Source organism: Dermacentor variabilis, chromosome 6 (genome assembly GCF_050947875.1).
Source record: "Dermacentor variabilis isolate Ectoservices chromosome 6, ASM5094787v1, whole genome shotgun sequence".
In the NCBI taxonomy this organism is placed as follows: Eukaryota; Metazoa; Arthropoda; class Arachnida; order Ixodida; family Ixodidae; genus Dermacentor; species Dermacentor variabilis.
This window is the reverse complement of record NC_134573.1, coordinates 114837909-114860388: the sequence shown is the minus strand read 5'-3', so window position 1 is coordinate 114860388 and position 22480 is coordinate 114837909. Positions and strand designations below refer to the sequence as shown.

Here is a 22480-nt window from a genome sequence, read left to right as displayed (position 1 = left end):
AACCATTACTAGCAGTATTGTTCATACCAAACGGCCTGGTTTTAAAGCAACCTAGTTCGATAACTCCATACCCAATTCAGCCTCCATTGACAAATTCCAATTGCCTTATTTTTAAAGCAAAGTTTTTTTACCTCTTGCTTCGACTTTCCCGCAGCTTCTGTTTGCTGCTGCTGTTGCTAGAGCTGGTTGTCTGTTGTCTTGCTGAATAGCTTATACACAGGACGGCAGTATGATCGTTATGCCCCTGCTTTGATGATTCATGCGTTGTCATGTCATGACGGTCGTTCTATCATCGTCTTTCTGCCGTAGTGATTCTACTGTCAAAATTTCATTCTCCTAACTGCACAGCTTGCACTTGAGAAGTTGAACTGTGGGCGAAAGATGTGCTAGGCGGTCAGCATGAGCCAACAAAGGCCAGGATCAGCATAAGGTTGTCGCGATACCGTCGTTATCACACCATCGTCAATATACAGTCATCTTCATTCAGCATCGCTCATACGTTTGGTTCTCATAGTCTTGCATACTTTGCCAGTACCGGGCATAGTACAACCGAACATCCAATGTAGTTATTCTTGACAAATGTCGCAGTGGCAAGCGATGTACGTAAGATTAGACGCGAGCTCAAACGCCAACATGCCACCGTCGTCATTACATTGCATTCATGCCATCGAGAGCTATCATTCGTTGTCATCTCATTTTCATGCTTCCGTCGTGTTCCCTCTGACTCGGCTACTGCGCTGTCATAGTTGTCCTCACGCCGCTTTCTTCGAGCCATCGTCGTCATACTGTCATCGCCATTTGGTCATCACCAATGCGTTGTTCTGCCATTGTCGTAGTTGCGTCATTGTCATAGCGTCGCCGTCATGCCATCATTCCTTCGTTACTTTGTCGAAGTGATTGCACTGTCTAACCTTCTTTCGTGGTTTCCCCTTGGTCGGCATGCCGTCGCCATAACAACTAGTTGGTGTCATTCCAGCATCGTCACACCATTTTCGGCAAACTATGTCAATTTAGCATCGTCAACTCATTGTTTTCACACAGTCGTCGTCATGCCTTTGTCGTCATACCATAGGCAAAATTCCAGTACCAGCATCACGATGTCGTCACATCGTGGTCATCATGCTATCACTGTCACTCCAGCGTCGTCTGCCCGTGATCGCCATGTCATCATCATATCGTCGTCATCATGTCATTTTCGTCATTGCAGCGTCCTCATACCGCGTTGACCTCTCATCTTCGTTATTCCGTAATGTTCATTCCATCAGCATCATTCCAGCATTGGCATCACGTTGTCGTCACACTGTGTGGTCATGGCATCGCCGTCACTTACACGTCATCATACCTTGATTTTCATGCCGTCACCACATCCTTGCCCTCACATTGCCGTCATCATGTCATCGACGTTATTGCAGCAGCATTATGCCATGTTCGCGTCTGATCTTTGTTATTACGTCGTCGTCACATCATCAGCATCCTTTCAGCATAAGCATCACGTGGCCGTCCCGCCATCATGTCGACACCGCCGTCATCACACCGCCATCGTCATGACATGGTCATCGCTCCTTGCCACCAACGCATGATCGTTTTCTCGTGATTCATCGTCGTCTTTCCGTCGTCGTCATACCATTGCCGCTGTTGCATCATCGTATGCAGTTGTCATGCGGCCGTACTCCTCCTATCGTTGCCTTTGTGTCGCAGCGTTTCCAGTGCCGTCATTTGATTGTCGTCGTTTCGTCGTCATAAGGTCATCTTTATGCTATCGTGGTCGTTTCATTATTGCCATGCTTGGCATGTGCATGGTCGAAAACGACACGTTTATACTATGCAAGGTGGTTCCCAGTGAAAATATGTCCATATGCGTCGTGTGACCTCCCCTAGCAAATTGTCGCTGAGGAGGAACAGTGTTCTTTACAAACACCGATGAAAGCTTCGCGTAACCCCATTTCCACAGCTCATGGGATCCGCATAGTTTTTTATCCGCGACTTGAGCGAGGCGCAGCGCAGGTGCTTGCAGATAGAGCAGTTTCTTCAGAGTTTTTGAAAACTGGCGACAACATCTTCAATAATCAACAACCTCACGCTTCGCCTCCGTATATATGCACTAGCTCCTAAAACGCGCGGACTTACTTCAAGCTGGTTGTGCGTTCCCGCAGACGCTTTGAAGGCGGGTTTTCAAATAATTCCACTGGTGCACCGGGGTGGTCTTTCAATTCTTTCAAATCACGAAATGTGATTCCTTTCTTCTCGTGCATTAACAACCATTGGTTTGGGGATAAAGGCAGCCTTAAGTTGTTCGTCACCAGGACTCGCGTCTGTAAAAGTGTGAAGAGTAGACAAAATTTTAGTAGATTGTAATTTTTTCATTCAGTTCGGCTTAACTGCTACAAAAGTGGGGGCAGGCCCAAGAAAATAATCGGAATATTCATAGAAAAGGACCGACTCGCATATAGGTAAACACAACACAAAAAAGCGTCTATACCAAAAACAGGTCTTCAATCATAACAGGTCTTTAAAAAAATGCCCAACACGGACAATACTACTTCTTCAAAACGCATCTGGTAACATTTGGCATGTACATATTGTTATTGTGATAGCCATTATATGGACACTTCAAGCGCATTTCTGTTGTCGGCGTGGGCGTCGCCATGAGGTTTCGTATAAAGTCCAAGGACGATAACATCGTGGCTGCGCGCCATATGCTGTATGTGCGAATGAAAGCACACGAGGGAATCCGGTGATCGCGGCTCAGTCTAAGGAACTAGAGTGAGGACGGCGGAGAGCAAACGCGCCGTCTTTTTTCGCGCGAAAGGCCTTGCTTGGATGGGACGGAGGGGCGGCGGCGTTGTGCACCGGCAGCAACTGCGCATTTCGCGAAAGGCTCCAAGGGAACTGTCGATCACGGCTCACTCTCGCGTGCAGGTGGACCAAATAGAGAGGCAGCGCGGTGGAGGAGGCGGCGGCGTCAACTCCACCAACAAGTGCACCATTCACAAGGCCGCGCGCGATCGCGCACGCCGTACCTTGCAAGGGATCTGCAGGCGGCTCATACTTCTTCAGCGCGCTGAGTTCTCGCCGCTCCTGCGTTGAAGCGATAGACCGAGGTCACTTCGCTCGCTGCTGCTGCCGCGCTTGCTTACAACAGCGTTTTGACAGCGAGTGTCTGCGCCCATCCAGTGTGATGTGTTCAAGTTTGCTTGTGCGCGCTTACACCATGCTCGTTAATTCAGGTAGTAAGCGAATGTTTTCAAGTTTAAACCGCCGATAAAGCTACTATCCTTATTTTGTTGATGAAATAGGATGAAATAGTGAGCGCAGAGTGCAACGGAGGATGTAAAGCGAAGAGAGCGCGAGTAGAAAAGCGAGGAAGAGGCAGCAGTGAAAGCAAGAAGCGGAAAGCGGAGGAGTAGGGTATGGCGAAAGCGCGAGAAGTCACTTGATAATTAAAAGTAGCGCCAATTAAAGTAGCGCCAATCTTTGAACTCTGCCGCCGCCGCGCGCCCTTCTCGCCTTTTGCGCGTTCCCCCCGCGGCAAGTAGTTTTGCCCCAGTTTTTCTACCGGACGATTGTTCTCCCTGCAGTTGCCCTTGGAAACGCGCGGATCTAGTGCTTTCCTTGCGTTTTTTTTTATGCGAAGCATATTACTGGAGCTCAACCCAGCTCCTCAGGCGCGGCGGTGTCGCCTTCAATATCACGTGACACCGTGACGTCACGACAGAGGAGAAACGGGACTCCAACTTGCGCCGTCGCTCGAGAGCTCAACCCAGCTCCTCAGGCGCGGCGGTGTCACCTTCAATACCACGTGACACCCTGACGCCACGACATAGGAGAAACGGGGCTCCAACTCGCGCCGTCGCTCGCGGCGTCGCCTTCAAGGCTGACCACGTGACATCGTGACGTCACGACAGAGGATAAACGGGGCTCCAACTCGCGCCGTCACTCGCGGCGTCGCGGCGTTATATAAGCAGCTGCGCTTGCCTCTGCTAGACACTCACGAGGTGAGATGCCTCCTGGAGACAGAGCTGCTCGTTGGAATGAGAAGCGAAGGTTGCGGCGTGCTACAGAGACTGATGAAGAGCGGGAAGAACGTCTGGCCAAGCAACGTGCTCAGTATGCGGCTCGGCGACAAGTTACTTACCAAGTTTAGCTACCAATATGCTTCGCATCTGACTAGGCTTAACCAAGCTAAGCCTCAGCCAATTTTTTTTTACTTTTTCGGCTGGCTCGGCGCTTTGGCTCCGCGTAACGAACGTTGTGCGCTGTGTTTCCTGCTCTTTGTGCTTGCGCTATGCCTTGCTGTTGCGCATTTAACTGCAGCAAGAAGCCTAAAGATGGTTATGCTGTTTTTATGATACCACAAGAAAAGCGTGAGGGCTTGCGCAGGAAGCAGTGGCTGCATAACATTGGCCGAAAACACTTTGTTCTGACAAAGAGCAGCGTTGTTTGCGAGGAGAAGCATCTTTCTTGTTGCTAGTAGCAAAGCATCCTATAATGCTGGATTTTTTATTCTTGCGGCCTTCACACCAGCGTTATTGTTGCGACAATTTGTACGTTGAATAAAAATGTCGTGTCCTCAGTGTGCTTCATATTCTGCAACGGCTCCATCACCTCGCACGCCGCCAACTGTCGTTATTCAGTCGGAAATGCAGCACTTTAGATTCTTCTTTCCACTTTTACTGAAAATTGAAATAGCGGCTTGTAGAGGAGCTATTTTTCCTAGCTTACGTCGATCTGTGCGTCACTCAGATACAATAAATGCATGCTCTGAAAAAATTAGTGGCAAGTATACCCGTGGTTTGCAGGTGATGAGCACTAGCTAGTCCACATGGCGTTTCTTTAAAATTTTAAAGCGATCTCTGTTTCAAGGTCGCGTTGTGAACAGAAAATATCACGTGACCCAAGGAAGGCCAGAGGCGACCGAAAGCATGTCCACGCCTGTATAAAAGAATAATTAGAAAAGTCAATTATTGATTCATTAGCGATTTATTTAATGTGGATTGGGAGCATTAAGGTGGATTATAGCGTCTTAGGAGGATTAAGGTGGACTAGATTGTATTAAGCGAATTATGGTGGATTAAGGTGAATTAGTGTTTATGGAACAGTAAGACCGATTAGGGCGGATTAAGGGGAATTAGGGTGCATGAACAAGTATTGGGGAGGATTAAGGTAGATGAAGAAGGATTAATGTCGATAAGTGTGAATTAGGGTTGACGAAAGAGGATTAACACCGATTATGATGTATTCGCATAGATTAAGGTGGATTAGGGTTGATGGAGGTGGATTAGGGTGTATTAGGCAGGATTAAGTTTGATCAAGGTGCCAGAGCAAGGATTCAGGGGGATTAGGGTGGATTAAGGTGGATGAAGGAGGATTAAGGTTGTAAAGCCTACTGTAACGAAACTTATTCCACACTAATCAATTGTCTATCTTAATCGGCCCTAATCCTCCCTAATGTACCCTAATCCCCCTAATGCACCTTAATTATCCTTCAACCACCCAAACCATGCTTCATCGACCTCATTCCACCCTAGTCCTCTTTAATGAACCTTAATTTTCCTTAATCCACCATATTCCTTCTTCATTCACTTGAATCCCCCAACTTAATCCGCCATAATTCTCCCTAATGGCCTTAATCCACCTTCATTCACCCTAATTCACTTTTGATTGACTTTTCTCCACCTTAATTCTCTTTATTAACCTTAATCCTCCTCAATGCGCCTTAATTCATCTTAATCGAATCACTAATCAACCATTACTTTGCTAATCAGTAATCATCTCTTATACACGGCTACACATGCTTTCGTTCGCTTGCGGCATTCCTTTGTTCACGTGATATTTTCTGTAGCTCACAACGCGACCTTGAAACAGATCTAACGCTTTCGCTTGTAAGCCCCACACAAAGGGATATGCAACACTTCGTGCGTCTAGGTCAGACGCACGAAATAATTCATCTCATCATGTGGCAGAAAAATTGCGTGTGGTATAGAACTCGCCTCAAAGCTCCTTTTACATCATTATGTACCGTTCATACGGCTTTAAGAAAAAAACGAACCTCCTCATAAATATTGCATTCAGCATTGTCGATGCAATTATCAGCATTTCTCAAAATTTTCAACACCACTGGGACGCGCAACTGGCCCAATATAACATTCCTCCATAGAATGCTGCCGTCCATCCGCGGGAGCTCAGGAGAAAAAGCGTGCCATGCGCAGCTGGCGGGCGAGATATCAAGGGGTTTTACCGAGAAGAAAAGCGTAGTGCCGCACTGCGGCAACGATGGCTACCATATGGCGCCAAAGTAGCACGCGTCGTTTGTTCACCGGTGGCATGCGGCGAGCGCGTCCATCGATACAATGCGTATATGAAAACAAACAGCTGCATTAGCAGAGATCTGCTTGCGGCGGCTGGTGTGAATCGCGCCCACGCGTCACTCGCGCGCTGTCTCTCGCGATCTCCCATTTAACGAGGAAGTCGCGCCTCACTTCGCTCCGTTTGCAACGTGCCGCGTGAGACAGACTGTCCGAGCCATCCAATATATCGTGCAGTGAAAACACTTATAGAATTGCGCTCAAATTTCGCATGAGGGAATATCGTAATCACAGGTGAATTTTTTATGATCAGACTTCGCCGGATGGTTGGTTTCCAACCCTGTCCCTTCAACACAGCAGCTTGATGATCTACCCACTAGACCATGGAATACCTAGCAACCTAAGTTACAGGGAAATTGGTTACAAGGACGGATGGATATATGGCTGTTTGGATGGATGTTTGGATGGATGGGTGGATGGATGGATGGATGGATGGATGGATGGATGGATGGATGGATGGATGGATGGATGGATGGATGGATGGATGGATGGATGGATGGATGGATGGATGGATGGATGGATGGATGGATGGATGGATGGATGGATGGATGGATGGATGGATCAAAGAATGCTAATCGCATTATTGATTCCAAGAGAGCCCATCTCACGATGAGTGTACAATGTGAATGTGGTTAGCACTGAAGTTATGTGGCGCCACACCGCATTGCCATTGCTGAAATGGGTAATCTGTGAAGTGAGTATGCAGCCGTGATACCCTCTAATGTATTCCTCAATGCACGTTCCACCATTTAGCAGCGCTGCCACGAAGTCCACATGTGGCACATGTGGACTTCCCATTTGTTGAGGGCTTTAAGGTAATAAAATGGAATGAAATATATTGAGACAAGATATTCTGAGTATATGTGATGCAGGTCAGAATCCGCCCAGCATCAGAAAAAATTACAGGCATTTTTCGCCATCGAAGAGAAGCACTACCTAGTGCTCTACCCAGTGGAACCTAGCCAGACACCCAAGTTGGTTCCGCATAGGTTCAGTGAAAAGGGGCCCATTCGACGTGCAACATACCCAGTCACTCAAGTTGGCGTGAAAGGAATTCATTGAGAATACGCAGTGTCACCTCCGCAGTGTCGCCTCCGCAGTGAATACGCAGTGTCACCTCCTCATTGACCAAATTGGTTCAACGGCTCTTCTTAAATACGGATTTATCCGCACAGTATACCGATGACCTACATTTAGAGAGTGACCGAAGTTGGCAGGAAAACGATTAGAACACGGAAACAAACCGGAACGTGCGTGCACTATCCGAAAGCTAACCACCGTAATACTTGTGAAATGCAGGAGCCACCTACGCTATGATAAAGACTGACACCGAATCCCCATTACTCCAAATCACAGCTCTCGATAATCCTGAACGCACCATTTTCTTTTCTTACGTTTTCAACACTACTAAAGCAAACCGCGCCTTACTACAAAGTACGAACATCATGCGAGTCCATCGACTTTTGACTTCAGTTTGGCAACCGGACTAAACATTGCGTGGTGTACCACGTCCTTCAAGCCAGCCCCATCGTTCCCATTTTCACACCGTCTCGTGAACGACTTTGGAACATGCAGCAAAAATTGTCGAAGCAAAGTTTAAAAATGGAGACTGTCCGCTGTTTCTAACGTCAACTCAAAACATAATGCTTGTATAGCCTTGCCTATAATTGGTGCCATTTGTAGCCCTCGAGTCAACAAATTGCCGCAAAGCACGTTCTTCGCTTTGTCTGAATGCTTGCGTCAAATTTTGCTTGACATTTTATATAGTTATTTTGCAGCCTTGAAAGTATAACGGTTGTGTACATCTCATCCGATAACTGACGTAATTTTCTAGCAAGCTTTCTTTAGCATAAATTCGTTATACAATAACTCGCCAGCTCAAAACATATCGACGTCGTCCGGTTTCGCTACGGCAAGAGGATGCATTCGAGCGTCAATAAATAAATTATACACAAGTATCTGCAGTCAAGCCTCGTAATAATCAGCTGATAAAATTAAGGTTAACCTGTTGATATGCCATTTCTTGATGCTATTTGTGCCTTCTTTGTCCGTAAACGCATCGTTAAAAAAATTGGGAGAACCAAATTAAGATAACCAAGTGGGGCCACGTATGCTTTGTTGATACAGAAAGGAATCTCATGGATCCTTCTAGGTCCGCTTTCCTACCTAGGAGCACTTTTAATCATAATATATATGCCGGCAATATGTATACGTACGCATGTATAAAGTAATATTCGTAAGTTTATAGATAATTGCGTAGTCTAACGTACAGTTACTACTGTCGCACCAAACATCCATTCAGATCGACCTTAGCAATACTCAAAGCGGTAACTGCTAGCTAATGAAATTAAATCGTAACAAAGGCAAACATCTGTGTTTCGTCAACTACCGCGATCCCCTTATTCGCCAATTATGGCGGTATTGTCAGAGCAATATCAGCCCAGTCATTAAAATACATTGCTGTACGTTGTATGGTGATCGGTCCTGGCAACTGAACGCTACTAACATCTTTTGATTAGCTAATAAAGCAACTGACATTTTTATGCGAAATCTACGCCATTCTCCGAAACATGTAAACATGGTGGTGTGCAAATAATTTGTGAGATTAAAACTTGAGTGTGCATATCCCATATGTAACTCCCAGCAAACCTGTGTAACTCCCATCAAACATGGGAAACGAGGGAAGGCAGAAGATGGTGATTCAAGACGATCAGCATAACGAGAACAAGGCAAAAGCAGGAGCCAACGTTTTGGCATGTGGACTTGTCTTTTTCAAGGCGGCATATGCTTTATTCGGCACTGCATGGATAGGTAAAGTTACTCTAAAGCGGAGAGGAAGTAACGCGGGTTGGCCAGCCTATGACCGAGGGTGTGATAGCGGCGAGGGTGTAGAAACTCCGAACGTGGCAGAGCCTTTCAAAGCTTTTGAAGAAAATAATTGCTTTCCTGTTTGATTGCGCATGCACGGGCAGGGTCGCAAAGCTGCTACTTCTGCTTTTGTAACCTTCCTAAACATACTTGGCCTCTGCTTTCAAATAGCACCTTCCTTCTCACCCTGCTAGCAAGGAGGCCACCTTGTGCGAGTACTTGCTGCACGATGCGTTGTGCCACGCGAGCGTCTTGGGAGCTGGTCGGTTCGTCCAACAGGTAGATGTCACTGCACGAGTACACTGCCCGTGCTAGCGCCACTCGCTGCTTCTGGCCGCCGCTCAGCATTTCACCCTGCATGGATTTGTGCACCATAAGTCACTGGAAGTTCCTCGCAAAGAAATAAGAATGACACGTCACTTTTGTGACTACAATCATAAAGTGTGTACAACAAATTATGTTAGCGAGACTATCCGATGATAACTATGTTACTCCTGTGTGTTTTAATGATGCTATTCGAGCTCAGCTGGAAGAGCATCATCGCCAAGCAGCGCTACATGATTCTGATATTTGTTTTCTGCTAAAAATGTTATGTTCAAAGTAGCGCGGTCTGAGCATGAACTGCAAACCTTACCTTATCCCCAGCTTCGGTTAGGTCTCCTGCTGGCATCATGTTAATGTCTCGACAGAGCTGGCAAGCTTCCACAACTTTAGCGTAGTACAACTCATCGAACTTCCGCCCGAAGGTTATGTTGTCTCGTATAGTCATGTTTAATATTTGTGGCGCTTGAGACACAATACCAATTGAGCCCTGTAAACAGAATAGCAGTGAATAGACGGCACTGCTCATACAAAGCGCCTTTATTGATGAACTATTCCAGTCGCTATCGAGGAAACGCTCGAGTACACAAAGGAACAAAATAAAGGACACCTACTTGCCAATAAATAAAACAAAATGTGTATCATATCTTTAAATACCGGATCCAAAATATCAAAACCTATTTTGCTGCAACCGAAAGCATTTTTATTTATTTCTGCTTTGTCCCTAATCTTGAAAGACCCAGTGTGAAATATCTTGATTTACTCGGAGAAACACTGGCGCGCCTGTTCAAATATTAACAAGCATTCAAACATCACGTGAGACTTAACTACATTTCTGGAAACTTTGGGAGCAAAAAGAGAATTTTAGTTCAGCAACCAAATATAACAGCCTAAGCAGTATCCGTAATACTACTGCTTTTAGGCACTGTATGGTAGAGGATAACTTCGTTTCGCATTGCTTTCCTAATTTTTGTCACCACACCTATCGTAAACAAGAAACATGGTAGGGTCCGGCTATACAGTAAAACAATAGTCTTGAGAATAATTTATCGCTTTTTTTTTCCTCTTGACCCACCAAGCCGTTTTTGTGGTGGTCACATTGTTCTGCTACTGAGCTTGACGCTCGCAGGCTAATGTGCCGGTTTCCGCGGCCGCATCCAACTACAGCTACCTTTTGAGCAGCAAGTGAGACGGTAGTGGTATCACGCGCCACCTTCTTATCCCAGTCTTCACAGATGCACTCACGTTGAGAGAGACAGTGCCACTCAGCTGTCTCATGTCTCCAACGATGGCTGACAGGAGAGAAGACTTGCCGCTGCCCACTGGGCCCACGATGCCAACGAACGAGCCGCGCTCAATTTGCAGGTTAATATCTTCCAAGACAGGATCGTCAACTTGTTTGTCCCTCTTGGCCCAAGCGAAAGAGCAGTCCTTCAATGTGACCTCGCCGACTGCAAAGTATTGATACGTGGTCCCTTCATCTGTGCTCTTTAAAAGAACGTTTGTAGTTTCTTTTCCTGTCCATTTTGAGTGTACGTTTGTGTTCTGCTTTATTTTATTCGTTCATAATAGAGAATTTTTTTTTCATAGATTAAGGGAGCTTGTACAACCGAAACTGTCTCACCTCGCTATCAATTCCATGACTGTGCAACAAGCTCTACAAAGTCTAATTAACCTCTCTGCTATGACTTCCTTTCCTTGGTCTACCCTCTCTCTCTCTCTCTCTCCGTCTCTCAGTTAAGATTAATTGTGCAGTTCTCGTGCCTGACCGAGCCATATAGTGTATACCGTAGCAGTATACCGTATACAATATGCCTAACAAACACGACTAGATATTGCTTATCCGCGTATAAACGATTCCTCGGCGTATGTACTTCGCATAGAAGCCATCACGTAATTAGTAACTCGGGGACAGTCATAACGTGGTGTTCTACTTATCCTGGCTAAGATTTCGTGCTTTATGACAAATTGCTGGATGCCAAAGACTGAATAGAAGGTTATATTTGCGACTGCTGTATGCAAGCCAAATAACCATGTATACTTTCGTTTTCCACTTAAATTGACCTGGAAATGAGAAAAAACGGTCACCAATCGGGCTTCCATTTGCAGGCTGATAAAAAGTGAGAGATAAGTAAGATGAAACATGAGGCTTTGATAACAGGCTGAGCCGAGCTATACAATCGGTATATCGCAACGTAAAGGAAAGGTTGCCCATATAAATTACATTTTATGGTGCCGCGACACCTGCCAGCACCGCAACCGAGAAAGGTAACCTCTAAAGTTCGATCGATCTAAAGCTTTCACAATGCTTATTCCTCCTTGCTCTGTCCTTGCTATGAGCTTGTTTTCGCAGATTTAACATTTCACTGCCATACACGAAGCAACAAAGCGCAGGAACACACAGAAACATCTCAGCAGAATCAAAAGGGCGGGTACTCACCTGCTACGTAGCGAAAAACAATTGGACCGGCTGGAACCTTCGGCGAGAAGCATTTTGCGGGGAACCTATGAAGCTTCTTCCTATGCGGTTTCACAAAAAACCTCATATGCCTGTGCTGCTCTAGCCAGGTCACTTGGCATTAATTGTGACTACATCACACACACACAAACCTTATGCCTATCATGACATTTCGTTGTCGCTAAAAGTGAAATTGTCTACATTATGAGTGCTCAATTACTTTTAACGCGCTTATCATGCACCTGCAAGGCCGCACATAAGGTTGGCACTGTCTAGACACTGTGCTGTAACATTGACCATTCTCCTGCTTTTCTAGAAAGAAGAAAAAATTTAATATTTTTTACCCTAGCTGAATTCAACAGAATTTCTTCGCTTGTTGGTTGAAGAGGCAAGTTTCGTTTCCCTGAACGGTGTCACTAGGACAAGACACGTAAGAAAACACGCGCACACGGCTTGGAAGTTTGTCTGCTGCTCTTGTATTGTTACTTGGGCAGTGCCTTTGAACTGCTGCTGTAAGCCTACCCCTTCGCTTAAAAATTATGGTGGACTGTCGTTAAATACGTGAGTTACATATTATTTCCAAGTGCTGGAGAATCTACTGAAAGGAAGTTAAGGAATTAGAAAGTTAATGTGTGCATTTTGAAGAAAGCCGTCACAATTATCAAGTAATCAAGTATTCAGTTAGTGTGCAGTCATCTATGTCGCAGTTCTTTTTCCATAAACGAACGAAATAGACGACTCAAAGAGCATGAGCATGTTAGCTTTCGGTGCAAGGATTACGAGCAAGAAAATACTATTTTTACGTCGTTGCTTACAAAGCACGGCACGTCGAACATCGCGTCCAACACGCAAGTGATTCAGTCAAAGTAGTGGAATATACCGAAAGTCACCGCAGTGAAGTAAAATCATAAGCCAAAAGGAGCGCACCGCTACTTAAAGTCCGAAGTTTTTGACCTGTCGCTACCGCACAGAGCCCGCGAGAACAATTTGTTTGCACATACTGGTATGCCGTCATTGAATGGGCTGTTCTCCTAAATAACATACGAAATGGGCCATTTCAATTTACCACTGCGTCTAATCTGTTCAACCAGATTTTCTTCATTATGCACGTCATTGTTTTTTTTTCTATTTAGGCTATTACAATTGACTTACAGAACTTCCCGCCTCAGTTTTTAAAGCATAGAACGGTTTACTCCATACTAGAAATAAAACACTTGTATAAGCTTTCTACAAGAGCAAAGCACTTGCAAGGGGCGTACTACGTTCCATGGTAAGTAATTAAGTTTTTCCCGCTGTTTCATTCCTTAAGCAACGCGTTATTTTGGTATTGTTTTGGACGTCCCTTGAACACGTGCAGTATTTGAAAAGCATAGTTAATACCTGTGACGTTACGAGAATGTCGGTTTTCTTCTTCCACCCTACTGTACTCTTCCTCTTCGAAAAAGGTTATCAATCTTCGACAGCTCCGGAACATCTTAAAACAACAAAGTGGGGCTATGTTAGTACCCTGCAAATTTGTGTAATGATAAATTTAACTGTGAAACTACAATAGTACGATTTACTCTCAACTGTGAATACTAAAAAGCAAGGTAGATATACTGTTACCACGAGCATAACATAATGAAAATCAATCCGTGCTTCAGCGCCGTCGGCACTGCGATTCCGCCGCTTCTTCGGAAACGTACTCGGCTGCACATGCACCTGCACTCGAATCTAATCGGTGTAGAAATACTGTCAAACAGATTTTGTGGTTTTGTCCTGATTACGACATCCAGCACCCCTTTAATTGGGTAGCATCAAACAAGATCGACACAAGAGCGGTTGCATGGACAAAAACCCGCAGTTTCGCCCAAAAGGCGAAGCATCGATTGTGATAACAAATTAGTGGACACTAGCTATACGAAGTAAGTATAGTAGTTTTATAGGCCGCGTACACTTGTAAACATAAGCGAACTAAATTATCAAGCATGCTGTCACGCGCGGACAAACAAACGTGAACCCATCTCACTCGATGGCCGCGGAAGCTTGCTGTCGAAACGCTGGAGTGAAAGCTTGACAGCAGCAGCGAGCGAAGTGAGCTTCGTGCTACGCATCGCATCAGCGCCAATTAGGCTGCGAAAAAAACAGCGCGTTGCCATCCCTGTCCCTTCGACTGATGGCTTTCAAGCTACAGCGGCCCGGGCGAGCGGGCACGGCTGCCCGGGCCGCCTGGTGTAAAACGCGCTCCCCCTCTCTACATTCCTCCGGGATCCTTGCGCGCGACGGGAGACGGCGTGCTTCTTCCGCGCTTTCCTCCTTCGTGTGCGCGAGATTGAGCCGCGATGACCGGCTCATCCTCACACGTTTTCACTCGCACATACAGCAGATGGCACGCGGCGACGATTTTATCGCCCTTGGACTTTTTACGGAACCTCACGCTAACGCCGCCGGTGACGGCCAACGCAGAAATGCGCCTGGAATGTACATAAAATTGCGATCGCAATAAAAACTCAGGGCAATGACCGTGTGAAGCACAGGCGCAAATAGCTATGGAGGATGACTACAATGTCACAACTTCACAGGTTTCTGCAACCCTTTAAATACTCTGAGCACTTCCGCATTTACGCGCAGTTTAGTCATTAGAAAGCATTTGTACAGTAGTTATGCAGTTCTGTAGTTCATTCGACATGGTTGTTCAAGCTGCAAAATATGGAAACATTGATTCAAAGCACCTATAAACAACAATAAATGAGTCGTATATATGATAAAATGGCTGTCCAAGTAACTTTCTCTCTTTTTTCTTCTCAACTTCAATATGCTTTCATCTGTGTTTTTGGGTACTTCAATGTCATGCCAATTTAGTATTTGTTCATATTAAATTCTTAGGCGGAAGGAAGCGTAACGTGCGAAAAGCACAGCGTTGACTGCAAATATCAGCACGAAGGGGATAGACCAGACCTATAGTTGCGTCAATACGCCGAGGGCAAGCAATGTTTTGCAATTTTTCTGCTGAAATCAAGCCTTGAACGACGTGGACTTAATAGGTAATCCCCGTAGAGCATTGTTTAGAAAATTCGATGAAAGAACACGAATCTGCTCCGAATGAAGTACTAAAAAATACACCAGAGACAAGCATCAAAACTTGTTCCGGGTTTCCAAATGTATATCACCCTCTGAAACTCCTCTGCGCGACTCCGTAAACACCTTTTTAAGGTATATTACTGGTCCTGTTGAATGGTTGATTCGAATAAAAATTCATAAGTGGCAATTTTCGCATCATGTAACACATTACGTCAAGACTAGAGCTCCATCTGCAGCTTTTGTAAAACGCGGGCAATGAGCCAAAGTCGAAAAAAGCCCGGAAATACTCGTTACAGATTTCCTATTTCTGCAACAAAACTTTTCTTCCGAGCAGCGGAATTGTGCAGTATAATCTAACGTGTTAAGCACTGGAATATTTCGTTTGCGCATATGTACTGAAAATAGCACGCACTCACCGAGCTTTTTAGCCTGAGCACGTGTGGAGCACCAGTTGACAAAGTATCCATTATTGTCAGCATGTATACACATGAAAACATGGCAGCGGGACTGAAAATGGCATCTGGCTTTGTAAGGGTCACGGTTCCAAATGCAATGATTATCATCTGGAAAACAGAAAGCACGTGGTAGTGAGTTCCATGCACTGGTTCGCCCGGCATGGGTACATGGAAAAAAATTACGCCGCGACGTCACCGCGCATGAACAAGGCATATAATATAATACAAGCAAGGGAAGAAGCGTATTTATCGAGTTACTCCGATATTTCTACAGAGCACTCGCCTGCGGGGCGCTCGAAATTCGTAGAACTCCTATTTAAACTTGCTTCGAGTTACAGAGGCTGGTTCAACAAGGCCATTGCCATTGGCTTTGGATGACTAGGCATTTGTTCGCAAAGCGCACTTGGCTGTTAAATATTAAATCTGACATACCCTCATTACTACAGTTAGATGGGTTTATCACTAGAATCGTGGTAGTGACGTGTCAAGAAAATGCCTATTTTGTCGACGCCATGATGCATGTTGGTGTAAAGTGAAGTGGAACATAGGCCACTGAGCAGAATGCCCATACACCTGCTCCGGATACATGCGCATAGGTAGAATCATAGCGTCTTTAATAAATAAATAACAGTAAAAACTGTTATGAAAGGTAAGCACTACTACACACACCTTATAAGAATGAAGTAGGGATAAAAGGTAACTGCACAAAGTTCCATTAGTCAAAAGCACAATTTGTGTGGGCGCTTCGGATTTGCAGCTGTAACATACTAAAGTTAATTCCGCTTGCACGAGGCTACCTTTATTTTTATGCCAACAATTCAACAGCTGAGAACATAGCCGTAAAATAAACCTGGCTAAAGACTTATGCACTGCGTGCATAGCAAATCTAACGCGGCTGGGAATAATTTCAACAGATTGTTGCAATGCAAAGGCGCAAGCTAGTTATGATACCGAAAAAAAGAAACAGAATATAAGCCGATCCGCAATATAAGTTGGCCCCTGGCTTTGAGATGAATAAAGTAGCGACAAGCATTTTTACTGGAGTTCATTCACTCCAGAACATACTTTATTTGATGACTGCGCTCATACATCGTCGGAGACTAAAACGGCACATTAACTATCAGGAGTTTCAGCTACACTGATCGCCATCGTGCACTTTCCGGACTACTGTGGGCTTGCTCGCATGAATGCCGGCCATACGCTCGTTTTGATGCTCTAGCTCCCGTCAATAGCAGCTTCGGATGTATTGCGCTGCGTTCAAAGACTGCGGTCGCCGACGGGACCTCTTCCGCGCCGCCGATTGGTCGTGGCGCGTAGTCCTTCTTACGCACGATGTTCGAGAATAAATCACCTCATGTCGTCTCCAAGTTAGCGCAACTTTCGCTGAACAACGCTTCAGGTAAAGCCAATTAACAGCTGCATCCACCGTTGTTGCACACTTTCGCTTTTTGTTCACGGAAACCTAACGATGTGGTTCCACCATGCTCCCGCTCGTTTCCCCGCATTCTATAGCATAGTGTAAATTGCGGTATACATTACATGAACATTCCATCTGAATTTTCACCATCCTCGTCGCCATCGCTGTTGCCCTAGGGCTCCGCATATGTTCAGGTATATGTATGGTTTTTTTTTCTTATTTCCAGCTTGGCTACAAGCCTTAAAAAAATTTGTGATCATAGATTACACTCCTTTTATATGTGTCAAACTATCAAACATTGACACCACAGCTTCATCACAGTCATTCGTCTTGTACACGTCACGTACCTTCACAACCATTTTCACAAAATATTCATATACAGATCGGCCTTTAACATCACAATATCTATATGACAACAGATTACGCCAGACTGCGTGCAGCCCAAGTAAAAAGATAACATCCATCTGTTCAAAATCGCGTTCAGGTGGTAAAAAACGAATGCCATGTGGATTGAGGGGTAGGTCTATATTTAACGTTCTCTGTACTATATCCCAAAAGAATATGGCATTATTACAATCAATGAAAACTTGTTCGATCGTTTCAGCTTGTTGCACAGAAAACATCTGCTTTCCCACGGCACATAAATTCCTCTTTCCTCTAACCACGTTTTAGCTGGCAATGTTCCTGTGTGAAGCTATAGGAAGAATGTTTTAACATTTGCCGGTATCCACATATTTTTAACCCTTTTAAGTTCGTCTTGCCCAGGCAATTCTTGAAAAATTAACTCATGCAATGGAACAGGGAACACACTTTCAATGAGATCCTTCATAAGACGCTTTTTTTATATTGGAGAGGTACTCAAGGGAAAATCTCGCCCTAAGGAAATGATAGGACATTACAACTTCACGCAAGAACCTTGGCATTGCGTAATGAGGGCCAATGGCTGAAGAAAAAATAAAAAAACAGGCATAGAAACTGTTAAAAAAGCACAAAAACGCGTCTCTTTCGTCCGTTATCAATATGGAACGGCATACAACTTGCTGAAGAAACAAGTGGCACACCGACAGAGCAGCTTTCTTTACTCGACGAAACAAATTTGTACTTGATGTTCGCTCCCACGTAGAACACCAGATAAACGTGGCAAAGATTCGGTGAAATTTTTGAATGTGCTTAAGTGTACAATACAGTGCCTGCAGAAGATACATAATTTACTCATGCGAGAAGAACGTTACAAATAGTGGCACGTACAAAAATCGACAATTCACGGCCACCTCATGCTACGGCCATCGCAAGCATTTCATCCGTTTCTTCTAGCCAGAGTGACTCGTTCTCGCGATACCCATCCAAAAGTACCCCCAGGTAAGCACTAGGTGTCGTGAGCCAACGGACATTTTCATAAACACCGGGCGTGGCATTCCGATGGGCATGCCAGCGGCCAATACTCTTTTGCTTACTGATTTCACTGCCGCTTTCCTCGCCTAACCTTTCAGTAATTCTTAATAATGAGCTGACACTCTCCCTATCTGCAGCAAATAGGGCAACGTCATTGGCATCAGCTAGAACACGTACTTCACAGGACTGTATTTTAAACCCTCTGATTTCTGTACTATTATTTTCTACAGAGCGGCTCCAAAAATAAAGCAAAAAGTAAAGGACTTAGCGGACAACCCTGTCGAACGGTAGAGTGTACTGGTATGCGTTGTGAGAGTTCACCATTAACAATTAAATCGGTAGATGGGCTTTGATATGCCATTTTCATGCCTTTACACGTGACGGAACCAACTCCTACATAATTAATAAAAAGAGAACACTATGTGGTACCATGTCAAAAGCCTTAGCTAGATGTATTTGCAGCATCGCTACTTTGAGGAGAGCGCTATCATAATATTCTAAAATGCGTCTAGCTTTATGAATATTTGTAAATATTTTCCTACCCCCGATGCCGCATGTCTGATGCGGCCCAACCAACTTCCGTATAGCTCCCTGCAGCCTTGCTGCAAGAACTCTCATGAAAACCTTGTAGTCAACATTTGTCAACGTAATTGGCCTGTATCCCGTTACTTTAGGTAATATATTTCTATCTTTGCCTTTTGGGTTTACTACTGTGTGCGCACGATTGAACGATGGAGGTAAAGCTCCCCGCTCGAGTGCCTCTGAACATACTTCTTGCAATGCTGTTGCCATATCTGTCTTGAACTCCTTGTAAAATGTCGCGGTAATTCCATCCGGACCAGGACATTTGCCCGAGCTTAGTTCCTCAATAGCCCTCTCAATCTCTACCATACCAATATTCATTTCTATTAAATTCGTTTCCTCTTTGCCTAGCGACGGCATTTCTGCTAAAAAATCATCCTGGTAGCCTGGCACCTTTGGCTCACGACAAGCAAACAACTCTTTATAGTAACTTTAATATGTCGTCATGATAACTTTCTGTTCTCTGAATATCTTACCATTATACTCTATTTTCAATATTTCATTTCCGCGAGCGTATGCTCTTTCATCTGACAAAGCTCGCTTTGTTGGTACTTCCCCCGCGAAATATTTTTAAGCTCGTGCACATATAATTACACCTCTGTATTTATCCTCCTCTAAGCCTTCTAGTTTTCTTTTAATGACTTCCAGTTCTTGGGTCACCAAACCCGGATTAGCTGTTTCGATTCGCACCAAGTCTTCGCGCTCCTGCCACAGACGCTGTTCATGTTTTTGAGTTTGATACTTCATATACCCACCTATTTCTATTGCGTTCAATTTTACCCTTTGTTTAAGTAACTCACATTTCTCTACGGCACTGCGTAGTGTGTCATTAAAAAAACTACTGTATTTCTTTTTTGTTTTATCTATGAACACGTCATCCTTGATAAGCTTGGCGTTCAATTTCCACCTTTCCCATTCAAGTTTCTTTTTTTGCTTTTGGCCGATCTCAAAGTTCACTAAACAATGATCACTGAAAGAAACAGCATCAACATCGTAGTTCTGACACAAAGGCGCAATCTCCGAACACACATACACTCGATCTAGTCGTGCATGGCTGGTGCCTTGAAAGCGTGTGAAGTGCTGGCGACTTCCACTTCTTGCGAACTGTGCCACATCATTTAAAGTGAATTTGGTCACGCATTCTTTAAGATACGCAACACTTTCGTCATTTGCACTAGCAGTGGTTGAACGGTCTTCCTGATTAAGGACAGAATTTTAGTCACACAAAACACCTCTCACAATTAAAATGCGTACTCAATTCGCGAGAGATCAAACATCTTTCATGTGGCTTTGTAGGTGCATAGACACAAATAAATTTAAATTTCGCTTCCCCATAGGAAAGATCGCACAAAACAAAACGTCCTTGCAAGCAACTTGTAACCGTTTCAACGACAATGCCAAATGAATTTTTAACAAACAGCATACACCCGGCTGATCCCATCGCATGGCTCACACATACATTGTACCTTAAAGAAAATTTTGCTACCAAGCCATCGGTCGCCTCCTCTCTGCTAACCTTAGTCTCCTGGACCGCAAGCAAATCTAGGTCTCCTCTTGCGTTATGCGTTTGACCTGCTATTGCTTGCGGCTAGCCCCCTAGACCCCGTACATTAAGCGTACCGACGCGTAATGGTGCAGGTATACTAATCATGGTGATTGTAAGCGCGAACCACCAGCACAACGCTTACCGTGGCTCTACCCTGCAGTGGGTATATCGGGGTATTACTTATCGCGTCCCTGACCCCGAACCGGCGACGATGACGCCGACCGAACTTCGGGGACATATTTTAACGCGATAGCGTTATTTTTACCCTTGGCGCCAGCAACGCGATGCCACTGACGCTCCAGGGGTTTAACCTTGCGTTCGGTGCTGTCCTCCGTCAACTTCGGAATGCCTGTTCTGGGACACTTCCCGCGTGCCGCGGTCGCCCCCGTAGCGTCTGCTTGATCTTCGGCTGTAGTGATCTCGGTGCTGTCCCTCATGTCTTCTTCACTTGCTTGATATAAGAGCAGTGGCTCTTGCATGCAGCCTATTTCGGCACGTTCCTCAGTTGTTTTCGTCACGTCCCGGCTTTCAGGTGTCGTCCCTCCAGCTTTCTCGGCGTCCGTCTCCCGGCCCTTGGCTTCGCGTTCCTTTGGGTTGCTGTTCGGGCAGACTTTTCGGTCTCCTCCGCGTCCATTCTGTTCTCTTGGACTTTTTCTGTTGGGAGAACCGTTTTAGTTACTCTAGCGTAGCTCCTTGCACAATCATTGCTTTCGTGTCCGAACGCCCGGCACACACCACAACGTGGCGTCTGGCAGTCCCGTCGAATCTGTCCTTGCCTGCGGCACCTCAAACATAGCTGGGACCGGCCTGGGGCCACAAGAAGGACGGTGCCACTTCCTAACTTGAAAAGAGGATGCAGGTCATCAAGCTCAACACTTTCCTCAAGTCTCATTCGCACGACTCTAGTCATGGACGTCGCATGTTCAAAACCGGCGACGGACCAGCTGTCGTTCGACACGTCAAGGACGTCACCAAAGCTACTCAACGCTTGCCCAAAGCTCCCTCTTTGGACAGCAAAATCGACCCAGCGCACTTTCACGTTGACGTCCTGTTGGACGGGGTCAATCACAGCGCAGAAGCCACCCTTGACTTGAAGTCCACCCGTTTTCACCAGAGCATACTTGTCCGCCTTGCTGCGCAACTTGACTAGCCAGATTTGAGTCATCTGGAAGGCTCCTATATTCGTGATGTTCTTGATGATACCAGCTTCCTCCAATGGCTCTCGAAAATCTTGCAGCCGATATAGTCTTCTTCAAAGGTCACCGTGCAAAAAAGCGCACTGCTGCATGCTTTCGCCTGAAGGCAATGTTGGCAGCAAAATCCTATAATACGAGGGTGCAGAAGAAAAGCTGTCACCGCGGCCAACGGCGGCCGCGCAAGGACTTCGCATGGAGCGAGCCACCACGCGTCCGTCCTGCTCGAAAGCCGAACGCGGAGTGAGGTATATGTACGGTATATGCTTATCCATGCATTGTAAGCGGGTTAATCGCGACACTATTCAATCACGTAAGGTTCTCATACCAAGTGTTACGTTCCTGACTAAATTATTCCTCAAAATTTTGAGAATGGTAGCCCGCAAACAAATGTCAAGAAACATAACAGCCACAGCACCTGCCGTTTATCCTAAATTTTCTTAGACTAATAAATATTAAAAGTTCAAAACAATATCAGTGCTCAAACCTGAAAACGATGTAAGTTTATGGACGCGGCAGTTTACGGGGCTGCCTAATGGCATCTCTGCGATGTCATTACAGGCCGTACACGGCACACCGGCGTTAAACGGACCCGAGTACAATTAGAACACCGTCCGAGAAATTCAAGCGCAACGATAAACCTTGCTTTTGCAGTCGGTTCTTCGCCCTTCAAACGAAACTGTCATTAGTTAATGCACCGCTAAAATGAAGTGGACACCTCCACACTTTGCACGCTGAGATAGCAGTAACGCACGTTTGCACACAGTTTTCACAAATTCACGCGTTCCGAACGCCTATAGCGATGGAGACACAGTTTTTTTCG

The 22480-nt window shown here is 45.3% G+C and overlaps 1 protein-coding gene across 2 annotated transcripts in view; it reads right to left on the bottom strand.

Moving 5' to 3' along the window:
- Positions 1 to 22480, bottom strand: part of LOC142585061 (multidrug resistance protein mrp-7-like) — a 163810-nt gene that overhangs the window by 65195 nt on the left and 76135 nt on the right. For both annotated transcript variants that reach the window (XM_075695534.1, XM_075695535.1), the window contains exons 11-16: positions 15489 to 15635; positions 13393 to 13486; positions 10800 to 11005; positions 9868 to 10044; positions 9420 to 9587; positions 2128 to 2312 (exon numbers count right to left, since the gene is read on the bottom strand). In XM_075695534.1, the coding sequence (XP_075551649.1) occupies positions 2128 to 2312; positions 9420 to 9587; positions 9868 to 10044; positions 10800 to 11005; positions 13393 to 13486; positions 15489 to 15635 (977 nt within the window). The remainder of the gene's footprint in view (positions 1 to 2127; positions 2313 to 9419; positions 9588 to 9867; positions 10045 to 10799; positions 11006 to 13392; positions 13487 to 15488; positions 15636 to 22480) is intronic.